We start from the raw sequence: 12,102 nt of genomic DNA on the forward strand, positions 1-12,102 counted from the left end.
TTCGAAATGGAAGAAGTCGGGTGTCAGGTGCCATTTGAGAGCATCAATGGTAGTTTTAGCCTCAGTTGGAAGTCTCTTGCAGGCTTTTAATAGGTAGTTTCTGTAGACTAGGGTGCACTTGGGCTTTAGGATGGCCAGGGTATGGAGAGGAAGGGTCTACCGAGCTCGTGCCTCTATGGACTACTCGAGCATCAGCAGCAGCATCTCAATACGAAAGGATCTACTCCTTTCTGTCAGAATGAAGAACTGCGGTGGTGATACCCCACAGTACATGCTATTAGTGACCATCGAGTCAACAACTCTCCACCCTCGCCCCCCTCTCCACCGTGCCACCGAGACATCGAAGCTGCAGCTTGTAGTGTGGACTGACATCGGGGCATGTGATGGCCCCTCTTTTTCTCCTCTTCTATTCTCTCGTAAGGCTTCTTCTCGTTTCTGTCTTGTTCAGTCCTACTTGTGTGTGAGACCGTCTGAACTACTTGAATACATTGGGTGGACAGCTTTGTGAACAGTTACTACTGTATCTCCTGCTGGATCACGACCTCGGGAAGACCGGCAGCAATACAACAAGAGACCACGAAACACGAAACTTGTGGACACGGTTTTCTATTCGCCGAAGTGGATTCCTAAGGAACTGTGTCAAAAGGCTGAAAAGTAAGAACACTAGAAGAGAGCAAAGTTCGGGTGTCCCAAACCCCGACTCCGACTCGACTACTGCAACGGAGGAGTCAGTCCGAAAGACCCTGGGGACCGTCACTGACGTATTCTAGTCTCTTCCCCAACAGTTTCACTTGACTTCATATTTCTCTCAGTTCTACCCAACACCCAAACCCATTGCGCAGGATACAGACTACCGCGAAATATTCTGACCTGCTGGCAACTAATTGCATTATTGGTAAGGGTGCCAACTCCCCCGGTATTCTTGCCACCGAGCGTGTGCCCGTTCCCGCTCAACACGATCCCGCCGAGAATTTTGCTGACAACAATCCGGCCACAGAAACCGCGTCGCACGACCGAAATTCGAAGCTACCTACTCCGGCCCATTTTTGCCCTGACCTTCACCTTGCTCGGAAGTTCTCCTTATAGCAGAATTGCGTGGTTACAAACTCGTGTCATTAATACTACGCCCCGATCAGAGCCTCTGATTTTCTTCAGAGGATCCCCGTGTCCCCCGATTGACACGATCCCTTGCAAATAGCTGTGGGAACCCTCTTGAGAACAGAGACGACCTGCAAACCGCCCGTACACGATGGCGGAACAACCTCGCATTCTGCGGCCACGTCCACGCCGTGCCTTTGAGGTCACACCTGCGTCCAACGAGTCCTCCGCACCTCCTACGCCGAGCGAACCCTCCAACGCCGATTTCCTAAACGCCCCGGGCGCGGACACGGCTCCCAATTCGACCAGTGTCAGTCGCACGGGATCAATCTTGAACCTGACCTCCTCAACCCTCTACGGCATCTACTCCCCGACCGCGTTCGACAGTCTTCGTGATGAGTCCAGCCCCTGGGGCACGGAGGCCCACACCCCTGCGGCACAACATCCCCCGGAGCCATTGCAGCGAGCGGCTGTCAAGTCGGCCATTGAACCTCGTCGATTTGCTTTGCGCCGGACGCGCTCGCGACTCAGTCATGGCATGTTCCGGGGTGTCGTCTTGCCTCAAGTGTTGAGCAGTGCTCTCCTGTTTGGCTTTGGAATTGTCTACGGTGTGATCACTGTGCATTTGCACGATAACCACTGGATTACTCCCGTCAAGCTGGAGAACATCCACTACTACGACTCATGGCAATACTTGGGCTTCTGGGGAATGGCGGGCATTGCCCTAGGAAACATTCTGCCCTTGTTGGATAGCTGGCGCGACAGCGAGTTGGCGGAGGATGATTCCAAGGAGGACGACGATGCGAACCGCACCCCATCATGGGTCACCGTCGCTCGTAGTGTCGGTGCATTTGTCGGCATTGCTTTTGCTATGGTCAGTCCCTCGTGTCTCGTTTTTTTTCTTTCCCCTCGGGATTTACATTCCCCAATACCCTTTTTGCTATTGATCCTCTGCTAACATTCAGTCTTTTCTAGCGACGACTCCCCTGGCAATCTACTACCCAAGCCTCGCTGACCCTTGCCCTCGCCAACCCCGTGCTCTGGTACCTGATCGATCGCACCTCGACCGGCTTCCTCCTGTCCACCGCAGTTGGCTTGACCGGAATGAGTGTGGTTCTGGGCTTGAAGCCAGAGCTGATCCCCGCGTCCAACGGCCCGACCTTTGGCACTACATTGCTGAACGGAACTGGGTGGGAGCATGCGTTGGGGGCAGAGATTTCACAGGAGAGCATCGCGGTCCGCACTTGGGTCGCCAGTGTCATTTTCTGCGCCTGCGTGTGCTTTGGCAACATTGGCCGTCAGCTCGCCATTGGCGCTCGCAGCAGAGATACCGTCAAGTCATGAAGAAGCCATGCAGAAATCTTCTCGAGTTTTGGGACGGTCATCGTCGCTGAGGCTGCGGGATTGCATAGGTGATTTGTTGACATTGGGCACGGCATGTTTATTATTCATTATACGGAAATTTGTTCTTAATTTGATAGATGTAATGCGAAATGGCTTTCGGGCTAAATGTTGAATCCATGGAGAATAATGTAATAGAAAAAGAAAATATATTCATTATATATAACTCTGAAGATTTACGTGTGGATTGTAGAATCAATCATTGCAATTCCTACCACATGAACCCGAAGGCCAGGCAGGTACTGCACCCAAGATCGAACCTGTACAGTCAAGCTGTACTTGGTCTCCATTCTCTATGACGATTTCCGTACTTCCTTGGACGAGTCCTCGTAGGAACGCTTTTTGAGAAGAATGTTGTTATTTTGCGTTGTTCATGAAGAAGAAAAGAAAAAGAAGAGGAAATTGTCGCGACAAATTTTTGCTTTTGAAGGCATTGGTCACATGATCTGCTGACTCACACCACCACAGCGATTGGGCCCCGATGATGCAGTATCTGTACCGTAATTTTCATCGAGATTTACTTCGCCATTTGGTGTGTATTGATCGTATTCCGCACGTATCACATTACCCCCCGTCCGATTGCGGCCGAACCCCGCGGCGGGACAGAATTATTTCTTTCTCACTCTCGTTCAAGCTTTCATACTCCATTGTTGCTTGGATTCAGGTATGTGGAATCGGGGTTTTATCTCCTTTGAAGCTCAATTGAAGCTTGTCTTGAGGCCTTGCTTGCTAACTAGCTTACAGTGTCGACCAACATCATGTCTCAAAAGTCCGGTAGGCGCGCTTGGCCTTGATATTGTTCCCCGGATCATGGCTCGGTTGTCTGGAGGTCTATACCCGGAGTCAATGCTGACATACTCGCGTTTCCTTTGGAACAGCTATCGTCTCCGTCTACGACAAGACGGGACTGCTGGATCTGGCCAAGGGCCTGGTTAAGCAGAATGTCCGTCTTCTTGCCTCTGGCGGTACCGCCAAGATGATTCGTGAGGCTGGCTTCCCCGTCGAGTAAGTGTGCTCCTTAGGTCTCGTGCGATTCAACACACATATGCAGTGATGGAGGTCCTTGCGAGTCTATACTTGTTTTCAAAGATCATCATACTAACAATACCTTTCTAGGGACGTCTCCGCCATCACCAACGCCCCCGAGATGCTTGGTGGCCGTGTCAAGACTCTCCACCCCGCCGTCCACGGTGGTATCCTTGCCCGCAACATCGAGTCGGACGAGAAGGACCTCGCCGAGCAGAAGATCTCCAAGGTCGACTTCGTCGTCTGCAACCTGTACCCCTTCAAGGAGACCGTCGCCAAGGTGAACGTCACCATCGACGAGGCCGTCGAGGAGATTGATATCGGTGGTGTGACTCTGCTCCGCGCTGCGGCCAAGAACCACAAGCGTGTCACTATCCTCTCCGACCCCACTGACTACCCCGAGTTCCTCAAGGAGCTCGAGGCCGGTGAGATCACCGAGGCTAGCCGCAAGCAGTACGCCCTGAAGGCTTTCGAGCAGACTGCCGACTATGACACTGCTATCTCCGGCTTCTTCCGTAAGGAGTACGCTGGCAATGGTGTGTCCCAGCTCTCTCTCCGCTACGGTACCAACCCCCACCAGAAGCCCGCTTCTGCCTTCATGCCCCAGGGTAAGCTGCCCTTCAAGGTCCTGAACGGCGCCCCCGGCTATGTCAACCTGCTTGACGCCCTCAACGCCTGGCCCCTGGTTAAGGAGCTCAAGCAGGCTCTCGGCTTCCCCGCCGCTGCCAGCTTCAAGCACGTCTCCCCCGCTGGTGCTGCTATCGGTGTTCCTCTGACCGAGAAGGAGCGCAAGGTCTACATGGTTGACGACATCAAGGGCATTGAGTCCTCTGGTCTGGCTCAGGCTTACGCCCGTGCCCGTGGTGCTGACCGCATGTCCAGCTTCGGCGATATCCTCGCCCTCAGCGACATCGTCGACACCCCCACTGCCAAGATCATCTCTCGCGAGGTGTCCGACGGTGTCATTGCCGCCGGCTACGAGCCCGAGGCTCTGGAGATCCTGTCTAAGAAGAAGGGTGGCAAGTACCTTGTCCTCCAAATGGATGAGAACTACAACCCCGCTCCCGAGGAGTCCCGCACCCTGTACGGTGTTCAGCTCACCCAGCACCGCAACGACGTCGTTATCTCCCCCAGCAAGACCTTCAACAACGTCATCACCCCCAAGAACGCCTCCCTGCCCGAGGCTGCTCTCCGTGACCTGACCGTTGCCACCATCGCCCTGAAGTACACCCAGTCCAACTCGGTCTGCTACGCTCTCAACGGCCAGGTCATCGGTCTCGGTGCTGGCCAGCAGAGCCGTATCCACTGCACCCGTCTGGCCGGTGACAAGGCCGACAACTGGTGGATGCGCTTCCACGACCGTGTTATCAACATCAAGTGGAAGCAGGGCACCAAGCGCGCCGACAAGAGCAACGCCATTGACCTGCTCTGCTCCGGCCAGACCCCTCGCAACGACGCCGAGAAGGTCGAGTACGAGCGCGTCTTCGAGGAGGTCCCCGCTCCCTTCACCCAGGAGGAGCGCGAGGCCTGGCTCCAGAAGCTCGGCGAGGTTGCCGTTTCCTCCGATGCTTTCGTAAGTCTTTCCCCCTTGGTTGATATATCTTGTCCTGTTAGCACACGTACTGACCATTCAACTCTAGTTCCCCTTCATCGACAACGTTTTCCGCGCTGCCCGTTCCGGTGTCAAGTACATTGCCGCTCCTACCGGCAGCCAGAACGACACCCCCGTCTTCGAGACCGCCGAGAAGCTGGGTATCACCTTCGTTGAGCAGGGTGTTCGTCTGTTCCACCACTAAATTGGGTTTGTGGTATGAATGCTGAGTGTTTCGGGTATACCCTTTTCGGGGACAAAAAGAAATTTAGGTTATGATGATGATAGCTTTCTTTGTTTATGATTAGAAATTCACACATATTGATTGAATTTATTCCTCGTTTTTTGGTTGATAGTTAATGGCTGGTGGTTATTAAAAAGGGGAGCTTTTTCCTGGATTTCTGGGGTTAAGCAAGGTCGGAAAATGGAAGGGATGATGCTTCTACATCTTGACACATGTCCATTTCTCTATACCGACGGTGTGTTGTACAAAGCGGGAACAAGTAGGGTTGACTTCCGACGAAATTCTGAAGGAGTTGATGGGTCTGGAAAGATCATTGACTATGGATGATTTACCCGATGTCACATTAGCCTCCAACGGTCAGGACCCTGAATCGATCTCGTGCCGTCGGGTCTATACCACCAACAACTTGAGCTTTTTTCACATCTGAATGACATCTCGCGGTGACAATGAGAAAGGCCTTTTCAAATTATCAATTCCGAATTTCAAGAGTCTAGGGGAAAATCCAAAGGATGATGGTTGAGGGCATCCCTGACTAAATCAAGGCGTTTGGCGCGACCCGGATTTCGGGACGCCTACATTTACATTCCTGTAAATGGAATGCCAGAAATTTTTTGAAAGTCTTCAACTGCCAACTTCTTTACCCTTGTTCTTAGACATAATTAGATGAGAGGGTGTCCATGCTCGGAATCCGACGTTGGGATGGCTTGTACCTCCCCCATCCCCATCCCTTCAATCACGGTCAATGCCTTGCACAACAAAGGAGAATTTGTCAGGTCCATGTGAGCTTTTGGCATACGTGTGGGATAAATGCTGGGGAGTTCTTTTATAAAGATACCACCACGCAGCAACGCCAGTTGATGCGAATGGCTGGATCCGCTGTGTAGTCGAGCAAACGACTTTGTGGAACATATCCATAGAATGGGATGCTAAATAACACCATATCGCGACGGCACTCCAAACACTCTTATTCAACATGCCTTCATTTACGACAAGCTTAGTATCCATTTCGCTCGCGCTTTTCGGGTCTGTCAGCGCGCAATCTCCCCACTATTGCCCTCTTCTTGGACCAGTTTACCCACCTCCCACGAATCTATCAAATGACCCAACTTTCGCCACGGCAATTCAGGATATTACCTCAGTTCTCGATGATGCCACCAACAATGGCAGTCTATCCGAGACCTCGATCTCCGTACAGATATTTGACGCAAGCGATGCTGCCCCATTGCTAAATTTCGCATACACTGCTGACAACATAAACACCACTCTGGGTGTGAGCACAGTCGACCAAGATACCGTGTTCCGCGTGGGAAGTGTATCAAAGCTATGGACGATGGTGCTGCTCCTGATCGAAGAGGGTCTCTGGCCTTTCCAAGAATCCGTTGCACGATTTGTCCCCGAGCTGCACGAGGCTGCTAGCAAGCTTCAGTGGGATCCACGGAGGAGGCGGGATGGTATTAATCATCTTGACTGGGGAGAGGTCTCGATAAGAGAGTTGGCAAGTCATATGGCCGGCGTTGCCAGGGACTGTAAGTAATCTCCCTCCTTTTTTATCATGAAGAAGGACCACACTGACTCTGATACGGCTTCCTAGACGGTGTACTTGACCTTGCGGGAATGTCTTCTCAAATGGAGCAACTTGGATTTCCTGCGCTTGCGCCGTCTGAGATTCCACCGTGTGGAAATCCAGATCCTTGCAGCAGAGAACGTGCGTTGATAGAGACCTCTGCACCCTTTAATAGTTTTGGCTAATGGAGAGACATGCTGTAGAATTTTTCAATGGGCTGCTTCAAAGCCATCCCATTGTGCCGACATCCTCGACACCAGTGTACTCCAACGCAGCATTCCAGATTCTTGCGTATGCACTGGAGACTATGACTGGTCAATCATATGAAGTGCTGCTACAACGAGATATTATTACGCCGCTAGGGCTCAATGGAACATACTACAAGACACCCAACATATCACTCGGTGTAGTTCCCAACGATTCTGGTGAATACTGGTGGAACTTTGACCTCGGCGATGAAGGACCGTAAGTCCAGTCTTCTCAACATTGTCTCGCGAATATCGGAAGCTAAACTGTTTCAACTAGCGCTGGGGGTATCTTCTCAAGTACAAGGGACATGGCAACTCTGGGCCAAGCAATTCTTGGTAGTTCACTATTTCCAAAATCCATCACGAGACGATGGATGAAGCCTGTCACCCATACATCATCACTGGATTACTCCGTTGGAGCCCCGTGGGAGATTGTCTCATTTGGTGACGAGCGTCCTATCGACATATATTCAAAGGCAGGTGATATCGGGGCCTATTCATCCATCATCGCCCTCTCACCTGACCACAATGTCGGCTTCACAGTCCTTGCCGCAGGCGCAGACGGTCACGCAAAAGTCGCTTTAGCAGCGGATCTCATCTCCGCCAAACTTATTCCTGGTCTCGAGGAGAGCGCCAAAGATCAAGCCACCGCGAGGTTTGAAGGAACTTATGCTGCGTCGAATGGCACAAACTCTTCGATAGAGATCACGACAGATGATGGACCCGGGTTGCTGGTTACGAGCTGGATCAATAATGGAACCAATATGATCCAGTCTATGATGACTCTTGGACATGCCCAAGATCCATCCACTTTTAGTATTCGGTTATACCCGACTGGTCTTGAAAGTCCGGGTCAGATCTCTTTCCGCGCTTTGATGCCTCCTACACTCTCGACGTTTGGGAATGGACCTTTTACGTCTTCTTGTATTACGTGGGTCGTCGTCGATGGGCAAGTTTATGGTAATGTGGGGATTGATGAGTTTGTTTTTAATGTGGATGAGATGGGTATTGTGAATAGTATATTGCCTAGGGTTCTTCGTACTACTTTGTCGAAGACTTGATATGATGAATGAATGAGATAGTATATTCTCTGCTACATAGTGTTGTATTTGTCTAGCACTACTCGGGTATTAGTTCAAGTGACAAGAAAGTCTTGACGTAAAGTGGATCGTTTATGAATATGACTTGATGGTTATGTTACTTTCCATTCAACTGAGTATCAGTGTCGGAGCACTTCAATCTTTCAATGAAACCATCGATTTCTCATTCTTTATGTCTGCTGCAGCCATGCAAAACAGGCCAATCAGCCAACGCAATGGTTGTAAATCGCAGACCCGCATTTCACCAAATACAGTTAGCCTCCCCTGTTTAGGCTTAACTCCTTATCGCGCCCCTACCTTTAAATTTTCCATCAAACGCAACTCACGAGGTTTTTGAATTTCATTAAACCTCACAATGATGGAGGGTATCGAGATTCAAGATGGTGCTCAGCCGTACTCTAGTATGGCTGGGAAGCTGGATTCCAGACTCCTCAAAGCCCTCGACGTGATGGGATTTTCGTTCATGACCCCAGTCCAACAGCGTGTTTTGACGGAACTTCCCACTTGGCGCACCGACTGCCTCGTTCAAGCCAAGACAGGCACGGGTAAAACTCTTGCCTTTTTGCTGCCAGCCTTACACTGCCTTTTGGAGGCTCGTGCTGCACCTCCCAGAGGTCAGGTTGCCATTTTGATCATCACGCCAACCCGAGAACTCGCCCAGCAAATCGCCAAGTCATGTGATCAACTGACATCGCAGCTTGCGCAGCCTTTGGAGTGCCATATTGCAGTCGGAGGAACTGCCCGCGCATCTGCTCACTCCCGTTTCATGAATGGAGCACCTTCAGTTTTGGTTGCGACTCCGGGACGTCTGAAGGACTACCTGTCTGATGAGTACACCGCTGAGAAGCTGGCCAACATCCAAACCCTCGTGTTGGATGAAGCCGATACGATGCTCGAGAGTGGCTTTTTGGCCGACGTGAAGCAAATCTTGAAGATGATTCCTTCCAAGAAGCAACACGGCTGGCAAGGCATGTGTTTCTCGGCCACAATCCCGCCCAAGGTTAAGGATGTAGTCAACGTGGTGTTGAACCCAGGCTACGCAAGTATTTCGACTATTCAAGAGAATGAGACACCGACTCACGAGAGAGTTCCCCAATACCACGTTATCATTCCGTCCGTGGCAGAGACCTTTACAGCACTCACATCCCTATTGAGCATCGAGAGCAAGCAATGCTCGAAGATCATCGTCTTCGGCGTTACTGCGAACATGGTGGCTCTCATGGCCAAGGTGTTTGCCCAGGGTTTGACTCCGTTGAAGGTGTTTGAAATCCATTCCAGACTTAACCAGGGCGCTCGCACGAGAACCACTGCTCAGTTCAAGGAGGCATCGGCCGGAATCCTGTTCGCCTCGGATGTCATCGGCCGCGGCATGGATTTCCCCAACGTCGATCTGGTCATTCAAGTTGGTCTGCCCTCGAACGGCGAACAATACGTCCACCGTGTCGGTCGTACCGCCCGTGCAGGCAATGACGGCCGTGCCATTATCCTCCTCACCCCAGCCGAGTCCTTCTTCATGAAGGTCAACCGTCACTTGCCCATTCAGCCTCACCCCGAAACCAATGCAGTTCTCGAGGGTGCCACTACATGCACAGAGACTGTTACTCAAGCTATGTACAAAATCGACGAAGAAACCAAGCAGCGCGCCTACTCGTCATACATCGGTTTCTTCGCTGGCTCTGGCCTCCTGAAACAGGTCCGTCTTGATAAGCCCGGCTTGGTCCAACTCGCCAACGAGCTGGCTATCAAGGGCATGGCCTGCCCTGAGCCTCCACCAATGGACAAGAAGGTCATTGGCAAGATGGGTCTGAAGGGTGTCCCCGGTTTCAACTACGCGACTGGAAGTGACCTCAACGGATACAGCGCTCCCAGACCTCGCGGCAACCAGCCCGGCAAGAAGCGTGACGCTCTGAGCCCTGGCGCCGGCCAAGGAGGCGCTCGAGGCGGTGTTGACAAGAACCGCGGTGGTCGCGGTGGTGGCGGTCGAGGAGGCCGCGGAGGTCGTCGTGGTGGAGGTCGTGGGGGCAAGCCAAAGGCAGCATGATTTGGTTGATGTCATGAACTCCGGCCGGAAAGGCAGGCTTCTTCTTTTCTTCATGAGGATATTACACCAGGCGTTTTGGAACTGCTGTTGCATGCAAATAATCATAGAGACCTTAGAATTCTGAATGATAAACTCACATGAACATGATCTATCGACGATTGCCTTTGTAGACTTTGTCTACTTCAAGACACTGCTTCAAGACAAGAATGCCATGCTGATCATTAAGTTCTATAGTATGAGCGCTTACCTATCCTATCTATCACAAGCAAAAACAAAAACATACAACGGCCAAAAGTATGGTCGACCTCAACTAGCGCCCATCATTTGATGTTGGGCGACTCGCCGCTTTGTCTAGATGTCCTTCAGGCGGCTTCCAGTTCACCCACCTAAAATATTTTCACCTGAAGGCCACCTGAGGTTTAGGATAGGCTGGAAAACGGGGTATTTATATATCTTGGTTTAGGGACGGATATTCTTGAGGGGCTAGTATATAGTACACGACGTGTTATTCAACGCACAGACCATCCAATGCTAATTTACAGGTGGTAGTTCTACATAACTTGTCGCATTCTTGAGGCAGCCTAGGAATTGGTAGGCTCATTGGGTTTAGTTTTCAGGTTTGTTTCACGAGAACTGGTGTATAATGGTAAAAGTCCACATCCACCTGTCTTTAACCCTTTAGCACTGTAACTCCTAAAAACATTTGGCTACGAGGGTTCGGAGCCAACGGAGCATCTCGAATAATCCGAACGTGTCTTAAGGACTTGTTTCAATTTGAAGCTACCCAAACCACTTTCACAGATAGTAGAACAACATTCTTTGTGACAAAGGACCAATTGCCCTTTTCAGATTCAGAACATGGCAACTGGGTTCGTGGAGTTCTCTGGCCTGTACTGGATAACATCCCAATGTTCAACAATACAAGTCCCGTCCATGCGATAAATATCTGCGAGGGCGGCTGGCTCTGGATCTTCATTCACTTTCACGTACGCCAAGCCGGTATTGTTGTTAAAGTTTGATAACAGAAGAGTGAGATTTGCGAAAGGAATGATTTGTGACAATCTTGCAACAATGGCGTCACGGTCTTGTGCATCTTCTGGGTCGTGTTCGATGATGTTAGGATCGACGTAAGTTTCGAAGGCCTTGCTGACATTCTTCTCGCCATACAGTGTTTCGAGGAAAAGCGTGAATATTTCTTGTTGAAGACTCTCGTCCACTTCACGGCCTGGACAATATGGCTCTCGCAGGCAAGCTTTGGCGTGATTGTCGTGGGTTAGGTCACTTCCATCGCAAGGGAAACCCACAGAGTGTGGTAGGTTCACAGCTAAGGCCAACGGGGGCACAGCGAAGAGTATAAATTGGACAATATGCATGCTTGAAAGACGTCTCATTCAGGGCCCGGGACTTTGAAGGCAGTGGCTCAAGGTGGTTTCGCAATCAGTTGCTGTTGTTGAATCGGCGGCGTTTAGGGGCAGACCTAGAAGCACTTATAAAGATCTGTGATTCAGGGTTTCAGCATACATTCAGTGAATTCTTGGTCTTGGGTCGTATTTCTACATTATGGTTATGGAATGATGAATGTTAACGTATAAATACCACCAACCACTGATCCAGGTATGTTTATCGCCCTGCATTATACCTTAATAGCCCGGGACATTTTCCAGCCAATCACAAAACAATTGTATTTACAAAAGGAAGGAAATTTGATGGGCTTGCAGAAGGATTTGATTTGTGCGAGTTTACTCTTCTCAGGCTCGACACATTCTTCGGTCGCATATATACATATGGC

The 12,102-nt window shown here is 50.8% G+C and overlaps 5 protein-coding genes across 5 annotated transcripts; 4 read left to right on the top strand and 1 right to left on the bottom strand.

The window, feature by feature from the left end:
- Window positions 1–1,249: 1,249 nt before the first annotated feature.
- On the top strand, window positions 1,250–2,442 carry N7496_008152 (INSIG family protein; the record flags this gene model as incomplete). Its single annotated transcript, XM_056701071.1, has 2 exons — window positions 1,250–1,972; window positions 2,074–2,442. 2 exons carry the CDS (start codon window positions 1,250–1,252, stop codon window positions 2,440–2,442), a joined length of 1,092 nt encoding a protein of 363 aa, XP_056553134.1.
- An 815-nt stretch (window positions 2,443–3,257) lies between these two features.
- N7496_008153 (phosphoribosylaminoimidazolecarboxamide formyltransferase/IMP cyclohydrolase) lies at window positions 3,258–5,321 on the top strand (the record flags this gene model as incomplete). Its single annotated transcript, XM_056701072.1, has 4 exons — window positions 3,258–3,273; window positions 3,378–3,504; window positions 3,616–5,098; window positions 5,166–5,321. 4 exons carry the CDS (start codon window positions 3,258–3,260, stop codon window positions 5,319–5,321), a joined length of 1,782 nt encoding a protein of 593 aa, XP_056553135.1.
- Window positions 5,322–6,333: 1,012 nt separating this feature from the next.
- Window positions 6,334–8,233, top strand: N7496_008154 (serine hydrolase domain-containing protein; the record flags this gene model as incomplete). The annotated part of the gene is made up of 4 exons (XM_056701073.1): window positions 6,334–6,886; window positions 6,952–7,065; window positions 7,128–7,389; window positions 7,450–8,233. 4 exons carry the CDS (start codon window positions 6,334–6,336, stop codon window positions 8,231–8,233), a joined length of 1,713 nt encoding a protein of 570 aa, XP_056553136.1.
- A 394-nt stretch (window positions 8,234–8,627) lies between these two features.
- On the top strand, window positions 8,628–10,313 carry N7496_008155 (ATP-dependent RNA helicase; the record flags this gene model as incomplete). Its single annotated transcript, XM_056701074.1, has 1 exon — window positions 8,628–10,313. One exon carries the CDS (start codon window positions 8,628–8,630, stop codon window positions 10,311–10,313), a length of 1,686 nt encoding a protein of 561 aa, XP_056553137.1.
- An 851-nt stretch (window positions 10,314–11,164) lies between these two features.
- On the bottom strand, window positions 11,165–11,686 carry N7496_008156 (nuclear transport factor 2 family protein; the record flags this gene model as incomplete). The annotated part of the gene is made up of 1 exon (XM_056701075.1): window positions 11,165–11,686. One exon carries the CDS (start codon window positions 11,684–11,686, stop codon window positions 11,165–11,167), a length of 522 nt encoding a protein of 173 aa, XP_056553138.1.
- Between the last annotated feature and the right edge of the window lie 416 nt (window positions 11,687–12,102).

This window comes from Penicillium cataractarum (genome assembly GCF_028827025.1).
Source record: "Penicillium cataractarum strain IBT 29864 chromosome Unknown utg000007l, whole genome shotgun sequence".
NCBI lineage: Eukaryota > Fungi > Ascomycota > Eurotiomycetes > Eurotiales > Aspergillaceae > Penicillium > Penicillium cataractarum.